The sequence below is a fragment of the Vipera berus genome, assembly GCF_964194415.1.
Source record: "Vipera berus genome assembly, chromosome: 1".
Lineage (NCBI taxonomy): Eukaryota > Metazoa > Chordata > Lepidosauria > Squamata > Viperidae > Vipera > Vipera berus.
In genome coordinates, this window is record NC_138202.1 from 337,047,679 (window position 1) to 337,068,592 (window position 20,914).

The 20,914-nt window shown below is 40.9% G+C and overlaps 1 protein-coding gene across 1 annotated transcript in view; it reads left to right on the forward strand.

Moving 5' to 3' along the window:
* DTNB (dystrobrevin beta) overlaps positions 1 to 20,914 on the forward strand; it is a 131,540-nt gene that overhangs the window by 102,784 nt on the left and 7,842 nt on the right. Inside the window, exons 17-18 of the mRNA XM_081315041.1 lie at positions 17,965 to 18,124; positions 19,190 to 19,279. Coding sequence (XP_081171167.1) covers positions 17,965 to 18,124; positions 19,190 to 19,279 — 250 coding nt within the window. The remainder of the gene's footprint in view (positions 1 to 17,964; positions 18,125 to 19,189; positions 19,280 to 20,914) is intronic.

Consider the following 20,914-nt stretch of genomic DNA (forward strand, 5'->3'; position numbering starts at 1 on the left):
GGGCTGCCCTTGAAGTCCACTTGGAGACTCCAACTGGTGCAGAATGCAGCCGCGCGAGTTGTGTTGGGGGTTTCCCGATACTCCCATGTTACACCTTTGCTCCGCGAGCTGCATTGGCTGCCGGTTGCCCTCCGGGTGAGGTTCAAGGTGTTAGTGATGACTTACAAAGCCCTACATGGCATGGGTCCGGATTACCTACGGCAACACCTGCGGCCGGCGTCAACTTTCCTCCGTCCAGTGTGCTCCCACAGAGAGGGCCTCCTCAGGGTGCCTCCGATCAAAGAATGTCGATTGGTGGCCCCCAGGGGGAGAGCGTTCTCTGTGGGCGCGCCAAACCTATGGAACCGCTTGCCGGTTGAGCTCCGGACGGCCCCCAAACTTCGCTCCTTCCGGCGCTATCTCAAAACCTTCCTTTTTGAACAAGCTGGCCTGGCCTGATGGGATGGGGTTGGGTTTTATAAATCAGTTTTAACTTTTTAATGTGTACTAATTTATTTACGGGCATTGCTGTTTAATTACTTTTTAATTTTTGTATCCTGTTTTTTATTATGTATTGCCCTGTTCACTGCCCTGAGTCCTTCGGGAGAAGGGCGGTATACAAATTAAATTAATAAATAATAAATAAATAAACTCATCCATTCACTAGCAGGCTTTTAACTCTCAAATTCTATACCCAACAAAATATGAGTCATCTTGGCTACACCTCCTAAAATAGAAGTCCCAATAACAAAAGGGCAAGGATATTTGATTTGATTATGGGGGAAATTTGTGGAAGATAGTATGTCATATATTTCCAAACTGGATTAGAAAAAAGACCTTACCCAAATCAGTTGGGGTTGGAGGGGAAGGGTTTTCAAGACTTCACTATTTTAAATCTTATGTCTTCTAGTATATCTGATATAGATTATTATTTATCGTGTCTTTAGAACCTGAAAATATGCTTTGAACCAAATGCTAAATGGTGAATCACAATGAAGGCTGATTCATCACACTAAAGTCTGCAGAAAGGTTACCTTCCAGATTAACTTGGCTGCAAAGAATTGGTCCTGGGAATTGGCTAAACAAATCAGGCATTAGCTGCTTCAAATGAAGATTATTGTCCACCCGGTGTAGCAGAGAAAGGATAACTACTTTTACTTAGACAACTAAATTAATCTGCAATGATATTACTAAAAACTTCAAGATAAAACAGTTGACATCTTAAAAAGATGGTTCATAGACTGCAGCAATCAAAGTCTGTGGAGGTTCCATCTAGAACACTTCATGAGATCTAGAGCAGTGCTTCTCAACCTGTGGTACGTGTACCACTGATGGTACTATGGCACCTGGCAGGTGATACGCATACGACGGGTTGAAAAGCACTGTAAAAAAAAAAGTGCAAAAGTGTAGCAGGGGGATGAGCTGAAGCAGCGGCAATGCCGCACAGGCCTCTGGGAGAGTCAGCAGGAGCCACGTTGTTGCAGGGGCTCTGCTGAGCTCCAAAGATCGCTGTGGGGCTCCAGCTGATTGGTGCTTCCAGAAGCTGCGGGCAGCCTCGGGGAAAGGTGTCAGCTGCAGCTGCACCGAAGAGAAAAGAAAGGGGTGAGAGGAGAGGATATAAAAGAAGCTTTTGGAGGGAAATGGAGGGGAAAAACCTAACGGGGAAAGAGGAGGGATGGAGAAAGAGAGACGGAGAAGAGGCTTCTTGGAGTCAACCAGAAGGACAGAAGGGGATAGAACAGTGCAAAGATTAATGTCAAAGAAACAAACACAAGTTTCCCATTAAAAGTGTGGTGAGTGGGTGTACAGATAGTCCTCAGCCTACAACCACAGTTGAGCCCAAAATTTGTAAGTGAGAAATTTGCTAGGTGAGAAATTTGCTAAATGAGTTTTATCCCATTTTATGACTTTCCTTGCTAACATTTGTTAATTGAATCACTGCAGTTGTTAAATGAATAACATAGTTCTTAAGTGAGTCTGGTTTCCCCATTGACTTTGCTTGTCAGAAAGTGGCAAAAGGGGGGTGACATGACCCTGGGAGACTGTGACCATCATAAATATGAATCAGTTGCCAAGCTTCCGAATGTAAATCACGTGACCCTGGGGATGCTGCAACGGTCTTAAGTGTGAAAAATGGTCATAAGTCATTTTTTTCAGTGCCATAGTAACTAAGAATGGTCACTGTTGTCAGTCGAGGACTACCTGTACTTTATCACTTTTTTCCTTTTGGGGGGGGTCATCAAGTTTTTGACACCTTGCTAGGCAACAGGTATATTTGAATATTGCCATATCCTAAAAGTGGTACAATCTGTGAAAAGGTTGAAAAGCATTGAGCTAGAGAGTCCTTCTTGATTCCTGGAAAGTACAGTCTTGCAGTTTTAAACCCTTCAAAGATACTCCACAGAAGCTTTTAATAAATGTGTTAGTCTGTAAGGTGCTAGAATAGTACTGTTTTTGCCCTGTGTTGTTTTTCCAGAGTCTTTGCTATTTCTGTAGGGCAAACTTCAAATCACATAATAAGAATTATTATTCTTTTAAGAGGAGGTTGGATAGCCATTTGTCCAGAATAGTGTAAGATTTCTTGCAGGATAGAAGACCTCTAAGATCCCTTCCAACTCTGTTATTCTGTAATTCTGTGATATTCCTAGATGCTTGCTTTTGCTTGCTACTTCTCTCTAAGTATGGTGCTACCCTTGGCAAAAAAAGAGCTGCATTTAAACTTTTTTTAAAAAAAAATGTTTGGACATTTTTATGGAACGTTGCATTATCGATCAGACAAGGGTGCTGGATCCCCCACAGTAGGAGAGAGGCTTGGGATCATTTGATTTTCCAGGTGTTAAATGTGTCATGGAGGCAGAAGTTAGGAGCTGCTTCAGTGAGCTAACTGGTTGCTGGAGACTGTAGTTCTATATCCCACCCCACGCACATACAAGCCACTCATTTGCATTTTGGGGAAAATACCTTTGCCATTTTTTGTAAGGCATTATAGATAACTATATCCAGATTCTGGGTCTTGGCTTACATAGATTGGATGGTTCCAAGGATCTCATTTCCTTTGAAAAAGATGGCCATTATCTTCTTGAACTGACGTCCATATTTGTATTCAGGAAGGTGACTTTTTAAATTTGTTTTCTTGATAGCTTCAAGTGAATTACTAGGAAGTAGACATAGGCGGAATGTTGTCATCCCTGTTAGATAAAAGTAGAACTACCATATTGGCTTGAACAGGTGTCTTCTTTCTGTTGACCTGAAAGGGTGTTGCCTTATTTACTGGGAAAGGGATGCAGCCTGGCTCTGGATAATTGTGGATAGTACTGATGAGTGGAACAAGGAATAGGTTTGTATAGCTCTGTGGTTCTTCCCAGGTTGGATGAAGTGACTCTTTTGGCCCTTCAGGATGAAGAATTGTGCCTTCCACACTGTTGTAAAATTAGCTCTGTGGAAAGGAGGATGCTGATTGCTTTTTCTCTGAGGATCCCCCCCCCTCTGTTCCTAGCCAGTCAGCAGTTCCCCCTTCACAGAAGTTAATCATTATGGTAGAGTTTGTGTTAGCTTTGCCGCAGAGTCCCACTCCCTCTCTACAAGGGAGGAGTTGTGCTAGAGGAAGCTGCCTCAGTCGTTTATTCTGGCCTGGAACTTAGCGTGCAGCCTCAAGAAGGGGGAGCAAGGTTGAGGAGGGGTCTGGAGGCACGTTTTTGCTTTTAAACAGCCCAAATAGCTGCTTTGAATTAATGCTGGGACTCTGTCAGGCATGTGCGTGCAAGCCCTTCTGCTATGTCTTTGACACACTCCGCCATCTTAGCTATTTCTGGCTCCCTTGTTCTGCATTCAAGGGAGACTGCTATATCAGCAGCCCCAACTCTAGGCTCCCCTATCACAGCTGCAACAAGGGCCTGAATGTGTGTCGGTGCACTTAATTAAATTATGCAATTCTCAACAATTAAACACAGTCTTCTGCCTTGTAATCTTGTCGATCCTGCCTGCTCTTTTTCCTCCAGCATTTGATTAGACAGCTGTGCTTTTAGGGGGAGTAGCCGGTGCCAACAGAGGCCCAAAATAGAACATATGAAATGGACGGTGCACGTCTCTCTCCCTCTACTGTACATTGCTGTCAGAGTGCCAGGAGTGCACGCTGAGGCCCCCTCTCCTGGCTGCACACAAGCACCTTTGCCTGCTGTGTTTCTATGCAGCTCTTCTGAAACCAGTAACCAAGAGGAGGATGACGTTTGTTTTGTTTAAACATGCAGCAGCGGCGGTAGAAAGCAGGGAATAGTCCACACCAGCCATCTGCTACCTGGCTGCCTTCCATGCGCTCGGAAGACAGCAGTGCGCCGATGAAGTACCTCTTTCATTCTGTTGCCATGATAACAGTCCTTCAGATTTTAGCTGGGGGGGTAAGGAGGTGAAGAGGTATTAAAGCTTTGAAAAGGTTATTAAGCTGCTAAAGTAACAAGCTTTTTAATGGGCCCCTTTATGGAGATTATTCTCAGAAGTTTTTTTGGTGATGCACAGAGGGACAAGGAAGAGCAACATTTAAAGACAGGAACAGTGACCAGTTTCCACATGAGAGTAAAGATTGCCCAGCCAATTACATAGGTTTCAGGCTGATCTAATTCAGGTATAAAGTTTTGCTTCAACATATTCATATTTACAGATCAAAGCCACGGTTGGTGAATAACATAGGGGTCTCTGTATGTTCAGAAAAGCTTTGCAGAATGGAACCAGGAAATGGGCACAATTAGCTAGCATACGTGCCACTGGTCAGCACCAAATTTGCAGTGAAGATTTTGCATTGCTGCTGTGAAACATTTTGCTGCTTTTGCTTAGTCCTTTGAAAAATATGCTTGCATGAAAAATGATTATTCCATTTCAGCTTAGAACCAATTGATGTTGCCTTTAATGCAGGAAGTAGGTTGACTTTAAACTTTCTGAAGATGGGAGAATACAACAGGAAAGGGATCATTTCAGTGATAGATGTGACTTGCCTGGAAAATTTCATGTTAGATCTCCATTAATTCTCAGACATGCAACTGGAACCTGAGCTTTCCAGGTAAAGTTTCACCTATCAGTTTTCTAACTGCAACAACTGGAGAGAAACATGTTTCTCTTAAGCTTAACCTAAGAAGCAATTTGCATTCTTGTGGGGATGTTTTGTATCCATGATCACATCAGTTTCATAGCATTCATTCATTTGAGTGTGTTTTCACCTATCGCCAGCATTTGTCAAATTTGTAGTGGATTGACTCTACTTTTAGTTTCGTGTCCAGATGTGTTTTTTGTTCACGAATGACTTGGAATGTGATGGGCAAGAGCCAATCTATAATCTAAACACATTTGTGTTCTTGATGGTTCAGCTCCCTTGCCTGTCTATGAATAGAAGGTCTTCTCTGAATCTTACTGGGGAAGAGCCTGTAGAATTATCGTATCATCTGGTTTTATTTCTTCAGCCAGTTTGCAGATGTGCCGGAATCAACATCTATCAATCAATGACTATTGGCCTTGATGGTAGAGCGACTGAAAGCCATAGGCAGGGACACTAGTGGGCTTCCTTGTGCAGTTGATTAGCCACTGTGAGAATAGACTGCTGGACTAGATGGATGGGTCCAATCCAGGAGAGCATTGCCTAGGTCAGTTTTTCTCAATCTCAGCAACTTTAAGATGAGTTGACTTCAAATTTAGAGAGTTGAAGTTCATACATCTTAAAGCTGCTGAGTTGGAGAAACACTGGCTTGGATTCTTATATTCTGCCTTTCACAACAGATTCTGAGTAACTACAATTCCTGCAGGTTTTGTATATTTTAAATATTCTTCCCTTGCCTTGTGGGGCCCTCCAGAAGTGGTGAGGGTTTCAGAGCCAGTATATATTCTATATTCTTGAACTTGTTTTGACAGAGTTTTTATTTCTTGCTTAGCTCCCTTGAATAAAGAAACAGGTAGATTATAAATTGACTATTTTTTTAAAGGAGTAAATTCGCTCTTGAACCTACAAAGAGAGGCGTCACCTTATTCTGTTTCACCTAGAAATGTAAGAAGTCAGTTTTGAGATGTCCTGGTAATAAAACCAATCAATAGTCAAATGGCAGGCAATTGTAGTTTGGCTAACTCTGGATTGAAAAGATGGTACCTATCTTCTCGCATGAATTTCCATGCCAGGAGATTTATCCATTGTTTATCATTCTGAGGAAACATCACAATCCAGGTGTAGAAAAACATTTAAAGGTTTATGGAAGTCATAAAACCAGACATAAAACGAGCATTTCCACATTACATAACAACATTGTTTTGATTCTTGTAAAGCAGCATAAAAACCCAAGATCCCAGGAGGATCTTACCTGTTGTAATCTACAATGTAATGGTAATAATGCTTGAGCAGTTTTATAGAGGGATTCATTCTTTGCAATTATTTGTCTGCCCCTCTCTCTGCAAACAAAAACAGATTTAACATTGATACCCCTTGCAGTATTTATTTCTCAGAATGGAAAACGAATTAGAATCTTGCATTGTCTCAGTGATACTTGCAGGGCAGGGAGGAGTCAGTCCCTGACAGAGAAGTCCCTGGAGTTTTCTCAGCAAGGTATTTTAGATGTGGTTTGCCATTATCTGCTTCCTAGGGGGCTGAGATAAAGTGATTGGCCCAAAATCACTCAGCTGGCTTTGTGCCTAAGGCAGAATTAGGTCCCCCAGTTTCTAGCCTGATTCCTTAACTACTGGATGAAACTATAGTGATGCTTTAACCCACGGGTGTCAAACTCACCGCGTCACATGACGTGTTGTGACATATCGTGAATTTTTTTGCACTACCGGAGCTGGGGTGGGGACGGCCTCCATATGATGCAACCGGCCTGTGGGCCGGCAGTTTGACACCCCTGCTTTAACCACTGATGCCCTAACCACTTACATGAAGCCTGCATCTAACCATTGTACAATATTGCCCAGTACTGATATTCCTTCTTGTCCCTGTGTCACTAAGTTTATCTCATTCCCCAGCCTATGACTGAGAACTTACATTCTCCTTGTTTCAGCCTTGTCCAAAGTCAGTCTTAAAGGTTTTGTTATTTCTGCAGAGAAGTCAGGGCCAGCAGTAAGTAGGAATAGTAGCATAGAATCGGCAATGGAGAAAGCTCATTTCATGCCACTATACTATACAGTACTTTTCTGCCATCTCAGTGATGATTCAAAAGCATTCTAGCTATGGGAAAGGGCATTAAACGTGCCCTAAAATTATGGTCTCTTCTTTCTTAAGGAGAAATCCCACATGAACTTGTTGCAGGTGTTAGCAGAGAAGGAGTTTGAAGTACATTCAGAGAGGAAAAAAATGTTTAGCCTTAGGCACTCTTTCTGATTCACTGTTCATTGTTTACCTTTTCCTAACATCTGAAATAAAGTTGGTTGCTCTTTAAGATCTCTATTACGGTAAATTCTAATTCAGACCTGATTGACTTTGTTCCTTAGAAGGTCATCCTACTTAAAGTCAAAATAAACAGTAGAAACAAAGGTGGCAGAGTATTAGACAGGTAGATTAACCTCGTGTTCGTCTGCTTTAAGCCTCTTAAAGTTGTACAAGACAACTGCTGTATTGTATTTTGTGTGTATGAATATAAGAAGTCTTTCTTTGCTTTTGCATTGTGATCAACTATCCTGGGCTCTTTTTAAAAACCAAGAACAATCCCAGCATTCAAAGTCATGAATTTCTTAAGTGAATTGCATGCTATGACTTAAAATTGCTTTTAAATTGCTTGATTGCTTTTCCTACAGGGGATTAAAAAGTTTTGTGGCTGGAAAATAATTCTTTCTGACAAGGAGCAAGAAAACTCCATTACTGATTTCCAATTTCTAACTGTTGTGTTACTCCATTTTGGAGAAAAGCTCCAAATAGTTTCTTTTTAATTTTTTCTCCAGATGGTGTTGGAACTTATGGAAATTTTTGGCATAACAATTGCTGGTAGTATTTCATTTTAAAATTTTCAGTGCAAATCACATCCTTCTGAAAAGTGGACTTCCAGATAGCTTACTGCTCTTCCTAAAGATCAATCGTAGCCATACAGTTTTATCATGAACAAATACAAAAAAACATTAGGTAATGCCAATTAAAGTGGTTCAACTACGCATCAGGAAAACTCTGCATCTGCCTCCAAAGATATCCCTGTATTTCTATGGTACCACCATCAATCCAGTGGTGGTTCATCAGAACTAAGCAAATCCAGCTGTTCAGCAAATATCACAAAAAAGATTTTTCTGCAACATGCTTCTGATTTATGAAGAATGTGTACCAATCTCCTGTTCTTTGCCTTTTGATTTGAGAGGGTTGACCCTCTGCCGTGTCCTATGCCTCCTAGCCTGCAAGTTAAAACCGGCAGCAAATATGATTGGCACAAAGGAAAACCATCCTGGTTTCTTTTTGATTTGGAACATTTTTTAAATGAATGGCTGTGATTAAATAGAGCTCAAAGCTGTAGAATAAAGTAGAAATGTTTTTCCATTTTCCAGTATATGTCATTAGAATATTTGTTAAAAAAATCAGCCCAGAGATTACAGATATGAAGTCTGAAGTTTACACCTGGTCTCAATGTGGGGCTTCTAAATGGAGTGCATTTGTTGCTGGTATATGTGATATTTCACCTGGCATTTGAGGACAAAGAATGTGATACTTTCCCTTAACCCTGACAGGACAAAGCCAATGTTATTGTTTGTTCCTATATATTTATTATGTAGCCTTACAGTACATAAAATAAAGCCTTATTTTTTTTCAAAACTGGGGCAGCTATGTTTGAAATTTTGAGAGCAGGTTATAGACATGTTGACAAATTGGCTGGTAATTATTAAATTTATATGCTGCCTGTCTCGCCTAAAGGTGACTTTAGGCAGCTTATAAACAGTATAAACTAGGTAAAATATTATGATCATAAATATTAACATTAATAAATAATAATAGCAATAGCACTTATATACCACTTCCCAGTGCTTTACAGCCCTTTCTAAGTGGTATACAGAGTCCGCCTATTGCCCCCAACAATCTGGGCCCTTGTTTTACCGATCTCGGAAGGATGGAAGGCTGAGTCCAAACTTTTGACATTATTGAATTGGCCCAAGAACAAAAGCTCAACCAATATAATATGAGTGGAGCAAGAGCAGAATAAAGAAAACTTCAAAGCCAATAAGATACAGTTGATATAGAAAATCTACACCACCTTTTTAAAAAATGTCAGTTTTTTGAGATGTAAAAAAATCAGACCAAGATAAATCACTTCTTTTCCCCCCACCTTTAATATAACACATATTGCAAGCTATAGAATTCAGTTAAAAAACAAACTGAAATCTCTTAGGGGGGAAATAACAATAAAAAAACTTAAAATAATGTGGTTGCATAAAGATGCGCATCCTGAAATTAACACTTTGTTGAAATGATTTGTTTTTGTGACAGCATTCTGTCTTTTGGGGTAGGAGCATGGCACATCTTGCCTTTGAATCTTTGCCTACTCTTCCTTGCAAAAGTGTGCCAAATCTGTCAAGATTGTGAGAGTATGTTCTGTTCAGGTCACCCGCAGATTTTCAATTGGATTCAAGTCCAATCTCTGACTGGGCCATTCCAAGACATTGATCACCTTTTGATTAAACCATTCTTTTGTTTTGGAGGTATGCTTTGGGTTGTCACCATGTTGGAAAGTGAAGTTCCTCTTCATCTTCAACATTCTCGCACAGGTCTGAAGCTTTTTTTTTGCCAGAATTGACAGATATTTGGAATTGTTTATAATTCCCTCCACCATAACTAGTTCCAGTTCCAGCTGAAGAAAAGCAGCCCTTAAGCAAAATGTATGTTCAGTGTTGCTATCAGGAAAGGCCTAGAGTACAACCAGAAACATCTAAAAGGATTCCAGCTCTGCCCCTGAGCGTCAAGCTGTACAGAGGCTGAAATTTGTTCAGGAAGGATAGTAGCTTAGTCCTTTGAACAAGATTGTCATCTAGCATAGAACATGAAGCTGCCAATGAGAACCTGAACAAACTGGCCATAAAACCTCAGTCATTCTTTGATTTCCCCTTAGAATTACCCTTGGTGTAAAAAGGATGTTAAAATCTTTCCAAGCCTGAGAGTATTAAATGTGAAAAAGTGCCCATTTTTCTGCCCCCAAATCCATCCTATTGGCTTTGATATGAAGAGCCCATGAAGATAAAAGGCGAAAGATGTATATTAAGAACTGAAGAGAAATATAGCAATAGCATTTAGACTTATATACCACTTCGTAGTCTTTTATAGCCCTCTCTAAGTTATTTTACACAGTCAGCATATTATATACATATAATAATGTATATATAGGTAGTCTTCGATTTACAAAAGTTTGTTTATTGACCAAAGTTACAATGGAACTGAAAACAGTTTTCACACAACCGTTGCAGCATCCCCATGGTCACATGATGAAAATTCAGATGCTTGGCAACTGACTCATGATAGTTGCAGCATCCAGGGTCATGTGATCATCTTTTGTGACCTTCTGAGAAGCAAAGTCAATGGGAAAGTCAGATTCACTTAACAACCGTGTTACTAACTTAACAACTGCGGTGATTCACCTAACAAGTGTGGCAAGAAAGATTATAAAATGGGGCAAAATTCGCTTAACAAATGTCTTGCTTAGCAACAGAATGACAGTCAAGGACCACCTGTATTGCATATTATATGTATGTATATGGAATCGGAGAAATTTAGATTGTATAAAGTTGCTTTGAATTTGTGCTGGAAATATGGAGGAAAATTTTATCATGTTTGATGGATGTGGAAAAAAGCCAAAAAAAATTGAACTCAAATATATGCACTAATTCAGAAGTTTTCAAAGACCAATGTATAATTGAAGCCAGAGACTTTTCTTTTGAAACTAATGGATAAAGAGCTGGGGGGAAAAAGTCATGGAACTTTGTTTTTGCACATTAATAACTGTAGCAAGATTATGATATGCTCAAAGTGGAAAGTTCAGCACTATCCTCAATGAAGGAATGGTTGGTAAAGATAATGGGATTTGCAGAGATGACTAAATTGAAACTTCTTTGATCAGAGAAAGACAACATCAACATTTTTTAAAGCTTTTTTAAATTCCACTTTTATTATTTTTACAAAAACTCAAGGCGGCAAACATAGCTAAGTCCTTCTACCTCCTATTTTCTTAGAATAACCCTGCGAGGTAAGTTAGGCTGAGAGAGACCGTGACTGGCCCAAAGTCACTCAGCCGGCTTTTGTGCCTAAGACATGAGTAGAATTGCTAGTTTCCTAGTTTGGTGCCTTAGTCACCAGGCCCAACTGGCTCTGTTATTGCTGATTAGAAACCCCTTAAGGAATTTTGCATGACATAGAAACAAATAACTTTGGTTTTGATGATTAGAAAATATTAGATAATAGAAAAGAGCTTTCTTGTAACAATAAGTTAAGAGATAATTATGCCATCACATTTCTATGATTTGCTGCAGAAGAAATTGGAAGCTTCTTTCTATTTCTTTTTATTGTTTCTTTTTGCATCTTAGTTCTTTCCTTTATTAGTTTTTGTTACTTTTTATCTTCTGGTTAGAACTTTTATAATTTAATAATAATTTAATAATTTGATTTCTATACCGCCCTTCTCCCGAAGGACTCAGGGCGGTGAACAGGGCAATACACAATAAAAATCGAATACAAAAATTAAAAAGCCATTAAACATCATGCCCATAAAATCAATACATATTAAAGTTAAAACTAGTTTTAAAAAACCCAACCCCATCCCGTCAGACCAGGCCAGCTTGTTCGAAAAAGAATGTTTTGAGATCGCGCCGGAAGGAGCGAAGGTCGGGGGCCATCCGGAGCTCAACCGGTAAGCGGTTCCAAAGGTCTGGCGCGCCCACAGATAACGCTCTCCCCCTGGGGGTCACCAATCGGCATTCTTTGATCGGCGGCACCCTGAGGTGGCCCTCTCTGTGGGAGCGCACTGGACGGAGGGAAGTTGACGCCGGCCGCAGGTGTTGCCGTAGGTAATCCGGACCCATGCCATGAAGGGCTTTGTAAGTCATAACTAACACCTTGAACCTGTTGTTTGTACAAAAAAGATCCCAAAAGCCCATGAAGGGATTGAATTCAGTTATTAGCTGTTATATACATCTTATTTGAAGGTCAGCTTAAAGTTTAGAAAAATAGCAACATCCACCATTATGTGACTGCCTTTGGTCTGACGGAAACAGTGGCAAACAAGGCCAGCAACTGCAGTTTCAGTGGGAGAACTTGTGCAGAGCCTGCCTGAGTTTATTCTAGTTGAAGACTTGCGTCAGGGGTCAACCTCCAAGCACTCTTCAAATTTAGCTTTGTGAAAACTGACTTCGTCTCACCTCCAAGAACCTCGGATTCCTTTCCGGACTCTGTGACAGTAAGGTTTCCATAGTAGCAAATGTGATTCAAAGGTTGGGGCTGCTTCTGGTAAAGAAAACAGAATAAAAACCAGATGAAATGACACAAACTGAATATGGGAGGATGTGCAGAGGTTATGCATGTTAATGGGTAATTACAGTATTAGTCACAAATGTTCAGTCCAAAACAACCATGAGTGTGCCTCACTATTTGTGTACACATGAAAGACAAGACTTGCAAAGTAAAGTAAACTTACTTTACGGATCAATTAATAAAAGAACAGAGTTGAAAAGGAAAGGTCAAAAAACAACTTTATAAGTAAAAGAAATGTGATCAACTTTCAATTCAAGCCTAGCAAAAGCTGAGTTCTGCATAAAAAGGGGCTCACTCCTAAAATTATTATCTAGCTGGACAAAGCGGTAAGAAAGGTCGGCGCTTGCTTCTAGTTGGGACTTGGAGATGGCAGCCTCCCAAGAGTTGAAGTGTTTTGTTCTGTATTCCTTCATATCCCTTTGGTCAGCTATAATGTCCCAGCGTGCATTCATTGCATAGCTTGGATCTTTTCCCCACCTGGAAAATCAGAAGTATTTTCATTCTCATTCAGAAGAAGTGGTTCGTAACAAAGTACGAATATCACCAATTTAATTTTCATGGTGAGTACAACTGTGGTTTCTGTCCAATCATGGCATCAGTGCTATGTTAGTGCAGGTTCGCATCCCACCAGGCTCAAGGTTGACTCAGCCTTCCATCCTTCCGAGGTAGGTAAAATGAGGACCCAGATTGTTGGGGGCAATTAAGCTGACTTTGTAATAATGCCGCTTGGGGGTGTGTGTGTGAAAGCCCTAATAAGCAGGCATATACATAGAATGAAGGCTACTGCTAAGCTTGTAAGCCGCCCTGAGTCTTCGGAGAAGGTCGGGATATAAATGGAATTAAAATAAAAATAAAAATGTTATTCAAATTATTTCTGACCAAAATAGTATATATTCATAGAGCAACATAGAATCTGTTATGCAAATCAGGTCTCAACAGTCTCTTACATCCCCCAGCCAGGCCAATGATTCAATTAATCTCCAAACTTTCTCCCCTGTGGTTTTTCACTATTACACTAACATAACTGAAGAGCTAATTCTCCAGAATCCATTCATATGTGGACAGTGAATACAATACATACAGCCCCCTTGAGAACACATTACCAGCTCTGTTTATGCATCATTTAATGCCAGCTGTACGTAATGCTGAATGTTTATGCCTTTGGGACAGAGTACGAACTTTAGTTGGGGACCTCAGATTTACTCTTCTTCACTTGATATTTGGACAATATGTCAAAGTAGAATTCAGTTTATACAACTGTAACAATTTACTGTATATACAACATGTTACCTTATAACAAACGAGAAATATTTGATATGTTCCTAATTTGAAATAAAATTAAGTAGAAAATGTTACAACAGTTAAAGCATTAATCTAGATAGCTTTAATTACACACGGAAAACTCACTTCAGGGTGCTTTTGGAATATATAAAATTCATTTAATCCCAGCAGTGCTAGTTTCCAGTTTTCCATCTTTATTCACTAGTCCAGGTAAAAGTCAGTGTGGGACCATAATCTGTAATGCTAGTAATCTGACTAAATTGATTGTAATATACAGCCAGCTTTCTGTCATTCTTTCCCGTTGTCATGTCCTTGGTGCTTTCTGAGCTTGTTTGTTTGCTTGCAGATGCCTAATCAGTGCTATTGGATATGGGATTTGCTGTCTGAGCACTACAACTTGTTTACTGGACCCATGTCCCTCCTGGCTGGTTTCGGCCGCCTGGGAGGTGACAGGGGGCTGGCTTCAGGCAGTTGTCAATGCTTCTTTGATGGAGGGTGTCTTCCCCTCCGCCTTAAAAGAGGCGGTGGTGAGGCCTCTACTCAAGAAGCCTGCTCTGGACCCGGCCTCGTTGAATAACTACCGTCCTATCTCGAACCTTCACTTTGTAGCAAAGGTTGTTGAGAGTGTTGTGGTGCGTCAGCTCCCTCAATTCCTGGATGAAGCAGACTATCTGGACCCGTACCAGTCCGGTTTCAGACCCGGCTACAGCATGGAAACGGCATTGGTCACACTGGTGGATGATCTCTGGCAGGCCCAGGACAGGGGCTGTTCCTCTGTCCTGGTCCTACTTGACCTCTCAGCGGCTTTTGATACCATCGACCATGGTATCCTGCTGCGATGGCTCAAGGGCTTGGGAGTGGGAGGCACTGTTTTACGGTGGTTCTCCTACCTCTCGGGCCACTCGCAATTTGTATTGGCAGGGGGACAGAGATCTACCCCGAGGCCCCTCACTTGTGGGGTGCCTCAGGGGTCGGTTTTTTCCCCCTCCTGTTTAACATCTATATGAAGCTGCTGGGTGAGATCATCCGTGGCTTTGGGGTGAGGTATCACCAATATGCGGATGATACCCAGTTGTTCATCTCCACCCCAAGCCAACCCAGTGATGCCCTTGACGTGATGTCCCAGTGCCTGGAGGCGGTGCAGGTCTGGATGGGAAGGAACAGGCTCAGGCTTAACCCCTCCATGACCGAGTGGCTGTGGATACCAGCATATCGTATTGTCCAACAAGTTCCATCTCTTTTGATGGGGGGGAGGTATTGCCCCGCTCAGAAAGGGCTCGCAACTTGGGTGTCCTCCTGGATTCACGTCTTAATTTGGAAGATCATCTAATGGCCGTGACCAGGGGGCCTTTGCACAGGTTCGCCTAGTGTGCCAGTTGCGCCCCTTTTTGGACCGAGATGCCCTATGCACGGTTACCCATGCCCTCGTCACTTCTCGCCTGGATTACTGCAATGCTCTTTACATGGGGCTGCCCTTGAAGAGCACCCAGAGGCTTCAACTGGTGCAAAATGCGGCCGCGCAGGTGCTTATGTTACACCACTCCTGCGCGAGCTGCATTAGCTTCCAGTTACCCGCCGAGTGCAATTCAAGGTGCTGGTAATAACTTGAAAGCCCTACATGGCTTAGGTCCGGGGTACTTGCGAGACCACCTGCTGCCATTGTCAACCTCCCATCGCCCGGTTTGCTTCCACAGAGTCGGCCTCCTCAGGGTGCCGTCGGCCAGGCAATGCCGGCTGGCAACCCCCAGGGGGAGAGCCTTCTTTGTGGGCGCGCCGACCCTCTGGAATGAGTTGCCTCCAGAGCTGCAGATGGCCCCTGACCTTCGGTCCTTCCGCCGTGACCTGAAGACCTGGTTGTTCCAACAAGCGGGCCTGGACTGACTACAGTTTTTAATTAGGCTTTTTACTGGGTTAAATTGTCTCGTAATTTTGCATTTATTGTTTAATTCTCTTTTAAATTTTTTACTCTATGTTTTTTAACTTTTATTGTTGTGAGCCACCCTGAGTCCTCAGAGAGAAGGGCGGCATATAAATTTAATCAAATCAAATCAAATCTCTTGTCCTGCCAGTGTTGGTAGGGATCTCCTTGGTAGTTCCTTAGTTAGGATATTGTTTTCTGATCATTCATTTGTCTGTTCATCCCTGTTTAGCTCACTGTTTGTTGCTGGAAAGATATGTTCCAATCTCCTTTTCCTTCTTAGCTTTTTTATTGTCTCTTTTGAAAGGTATGTAAATGTGGTTTGTCTCTATGTGTCTGTTGATGGCTGATTTGTCTGAATGCCAAGTTTGGATTTAGTTTGGTCTAGGATGTTCACAATTTTCCAGTTGCAACTATGATTGAGTCTGACCATGTATTGTGAGATTGTTTTCATTGTGTGTTCTATTAGTTGGATGCACTCTGCTAGTTTTCTCTATGTCTGTCCTGCATAATAGCTATTAAAATCCTTACACGGTGTGTTGTAAGTGACTCTTGTTTTCCTTCTTGGGCTACTAGGTGTTTCTTTTGGGTGTTTCGGAAAGCTTCAGTTGGTTTGTGTGCTATGGTGATGTCATGGCATTATAACTGTCTGTTGGTTGTTTCTGAGTTGTTTTTGATGTATGGCAGTATTATTCTTTACATAGTTTGTGTTAGTTGTAATGGGTTGAGTAGTCAAGCACTTTTTGATAAAGATGTGTAGATATTCAGTTTGTTGGAAGATGTGATATAGGTTTTCTTTTTCTAGTGTTCTGGGTTGTTGTAGTGCAGGGGTGTCAAACTGCCGGCCCATGAGCCAGTTGCATCATATGGAGGCCACACCCACCTCAGCTCCCCCAATGCAAAAAAGTCGTGATATCTCGTGACATGTCATGTGACGCGATGAGTTTGACACCCGTGTTGTAGTGCATTTATACTCATCTGAATAATATACTTATGTAGCTCCTTTTTTGGGAAGTTGGGTTGTTACTTTGGTAATGAAGCCCTTAGTTAATATGGGTTGTTTTTCAAACACTTGCATTTCTAATTGCCATTGTATCCTCTGTTGATGAGGATATTGAGGAAGGATAATGTTGTTTTCTTCTTCTTTTTTGAATTTTATTCCACTGAAGTTGTTGATTGTTTGATGTGTCTTCTCTCTAGTCACTCCCTTTGTATTATGATGAAAGTGTCATCTACATCCATACTTTTGTTGTATATGTGGAATACTATAGTTTCTAGATCCTGCATTACATTCTCTGCTAAGAGTCCTGAGAGTGAGGATCCCATGGGTGTTTCTCTGATGTGCTGATATATTTTTCCATCAAACTAAATTTGTAGTGAGGCAGAGATTGATGGGATCCATGATTCTGAGCATTTCAATCTTAGTATTTGGCTAGGTCAGGTGTGGCATAGTACTGCTGTCTCTGGTTTTTCAGATAAGCATCTTTTACCAGCTGGGTTCACACAACATGCAAGCCTTGGCTAAATGGGATTGAATTGTTTGCAGTTTACTATATTGTAGAAACACAGCTGTTTCTGCATATAGTGTGAACCAGGCCACCCATTAAGCCATACTATGCTTTATTTATTGTGGCATAGCATTTTATGTGATTGCAATTGTGTTTAGTAAATTGAGCTTTAGTATGCTGGATGATCATTGCCTTAGAGTGGAGAATAAGTATATATTGACCAATCATCTAACACAGCATGAGGTTTAGTTATAATTAGGAAAGATCCTTTCCTTAGTGATAGCATATTTACTTGCAGGCAAAAGGATTCACTTCCTAGCCAGAGTGAAACAGCTTTTAGGAAGTAGAACTATTTCTTTTTTTCCTGGTGCCTTGGTGAGCTGTGGCTGCTAGATTAAATAAACCTTCCACAACTTGGTAGACTTCACATCAGCCAACGTGGCCATTTCTGAGAAGCCTGGAAGCTACCATTTCCCATATTTGGAAGACTCCCATTCAGGGGAAAGCTGAAGTAGATCAGATTGCCCAAATAGACATGAGACAGTTGCCTTCACTCCCAGGAAATTTGGGATTGTCTTAATGCAGCCTTCTCCAATCTACGCCTTCCAGATGGACCATGTTGTCTGGAGTTGATAGGACACCAGATTGCAAAGCATGCCTTAATGGCTTACAAACTGCATGTGCCAATATTCGAGTCTGCATGCTGTATGAGACTGCATGCAAACTCTGAGAGTTTGTCACTCATCTTTGCAACATAAGCTGCTGGAGTTTTATTTTGGAAGAGCTGTTCTAGAAAGAAATGTAGCAACTGGGCTTTCCATTTATTTTAGGCTCAGGCAGCTGGTTCTCCACATACTTCCCCCACCCATGGGTCTGGCCGCTCTATGCCAATGCCAGTCAGGTCCACATCTGCTGGTTCTACCCCAACTCATGTACCCCAAGATTCACTTACCGGTGTTGGTGGAGATGTCCAGGAAGCATTTGCACAAGGTGAGCCATAATGTACATACCCTTTTGTGCATGTATACATAAAAATACGAGGGAAGGAGTGGGGAGGGGAGAAGATAAAAGCTCTAGAGTGCACAATTTATTTTTGGGAAATATTTTAAAATACACTTCTGCAGAAGAACACCAAAAGCATCCACTGTGTCCTATAAGTGCTCTGCTGCTATTCCACTGATTTCTCTGTGCTTCACATATGCAGGGCTGTTATCTAGCCAATTTTGTTTGTGTCATGCAAACTGCTTGTTAATTTTCTCTTAAGTATTTCACTCAGTGGGTGATGGAACATGCTCAGATCCACCGCACTGCCAGCCCCTGACTACCCAAGTACTTCTGGGAAGTCATCCCCATAGTCTGTTGAAAACAGCAAGCATTGACATTGCCTGGGATGTATATTAAGTCCCCACTGGGACTGCTGCTATGGCAGCCATTTCTGCTGCTGACTACCTCATTCCTTCATTGAATGGCTTCTCCAGCAACTGCAGTTGGGAGAGTTGGCAGGAGCTCTTCTGCAGCAGGCAGTGGAAGCAGCTGTGGCTGATGTTCTCTTGCTACCATATATTTTTTCTAATACTGCCCCCTTCCATCACTAGCTACCACCAGCTCCTCAAATCGCAGCTGCCTCTAGCCTCCAGGAAGGCCAATTGTTCACCTATGGAAGGCACAGAGGCTATTGTTGCTGGTGCCATGATCACCACCTTCCAAAGAACTGCCACAGCAACCATACCTCTTCTCTTGGTCAGCTTGGTCACTTTGGGATAATGAGCCAGGAGTCAAATCACTTGTTGACTAATCTACATAGTCAATTAATGTATAAGTGGGGAAACAACCTTAGGATCAGTTTTTGCATCTAAGAACGGCGCAGACTCTCACCAATATTTGCTGGAATTCAGGCCATTCTAGCAAAGGGAGAACTTATCTTTCGACTGGGGAATAAGAATAATTTCCACTTTATAGTTATTGAAGTCCACAATAACTAAAGTATTATAGTGGTGTTATAGCCACTAATTTTCTTAGAACATATTTGCATATTACTTTATCACCCTTTTTCAGGAACTCGGCGGAACCTCCGTAATGATTTACTGGTAGCAGCTGATTCCATTACCAATACAATGTCATATTTGGTGAAGGAGCTTCATTCAGGTATGCAAGAAATTTCTGTATTAATCTAAGCAAAAGACTCAAGAACATTTTGGGTGCCAGTGATGTTTCCTATAGTGAGGCTTTCAATTGAGAAATTAGTGCAAATATTAATACAATTTTCCTTAACAAAATAAGTTGAAAAGAAATATGTTGTTCCAGGGCAGTGTTTCTCAATCTCAAGCTTTTAAGATGTCGGACTTCAACTCCAACTGAAATCCACACATCTGAGATTGAGAAATATTAGCCTAGGATGTTCTTTTTGAAATAAGTAGTAGATTAAATAAGTAATGTATTTTATTTACTTAATAAAGTATTTCCTACTTTAGGGAAAAATAAATTTAATAAAGCAAATAATAAAGTAGGAAAACTCAGGAAATAAATTAAAAAATGTATTTATTTTATTTATATTTTGTCTTTGTGCTAATACCGTAAGTATCATTTTGTTTCCCGCTTGTCTGAGCACATTTATTTTATAAATAAGATAAAAGTATCTATATGCTTTGGTTTAAGGTATACATGTTCCATAATCCAACACTTGGTATCAAAACATAGAACAATGTTTGGTAGAATGGAAGGTCAGCAGGAGAAATTAATCAGTTTTAAGGATAGAGGTGAAAATATTGTAATTGCCCAAGTGGGCTGATGGAGAACGTGGAATACGTTTTTCCTGAAGAAATTTAAGTAGTTGCAGGTGACAATATGCAGTTTGCTAAATATTTAGATTCTTGATTTTCCTCCAGATGTGTTGCCTTTAATTCCCAAAGGCCCAAGGCCCACTCCACACTTGGGGAGCTTGGAGCAGTAGTCAAACAAATCTGGAAGACAGCCATAGTTTGACGAACAGAGGCCCAAAAGGTACACGCATATATCAAGAGAGCTTAGCTTTAAAGGACAACATAGACATAATTCATTGACAAATTGAAATGTATCCTCCAGGAGGAAAAGATGCCTCAGTGTAATATATTTTAGAGACAGTTTTGCAGCTGCCATTTTTTTTGAATGACTAATCATTCATAAACTACAGCTAAATAATTGAGAATCTAGACCAGTGTTTTTCAAACTTGGCAGCGTCAAGACATGTTGACTTCAACTCCCAGAATTCCCTAGCCAGCATGTTTACAGCATTTGAAAAACATTGGTATAGGCCTAACAGTTGCAAGTTAGACAAGATTAGAATCCTATTCCTGGGTTCCTCTTTAACTACCCAAACAAACGTACAAGTTTGGCTCACAAATCTGGCACATGGATAAATCTACTTTCTAGGTAGACAAAATGCTAATTATCAGCTTCCACTGGAATATTTAAATATTAAGCAGACTAGAATCAGAAATGCTGAATTTAATTTTAAAATCAAACCCTATTTAGATTTAGTTGACTAAGTTTAGGAAGAATATGAATTTTTGAAAATACTTTACAAACTCATGTTACATGGCATATTCCCGGAGCTTTACAAAATCAAGATATTTTCATTTACCAGCTGGTTGAAAGCAAAATAATTGTATTTATCTTATTTTTTTTTGGAGTAACTTCTAAAGAGGGAAATCCGGATGGAATAATTTGTTCCTTGGATGACCTGGCCACTAGGTAGTTCCTTCTGTAGCTATAGTACTGTAGTTTGAGTCATACAAGAAATCA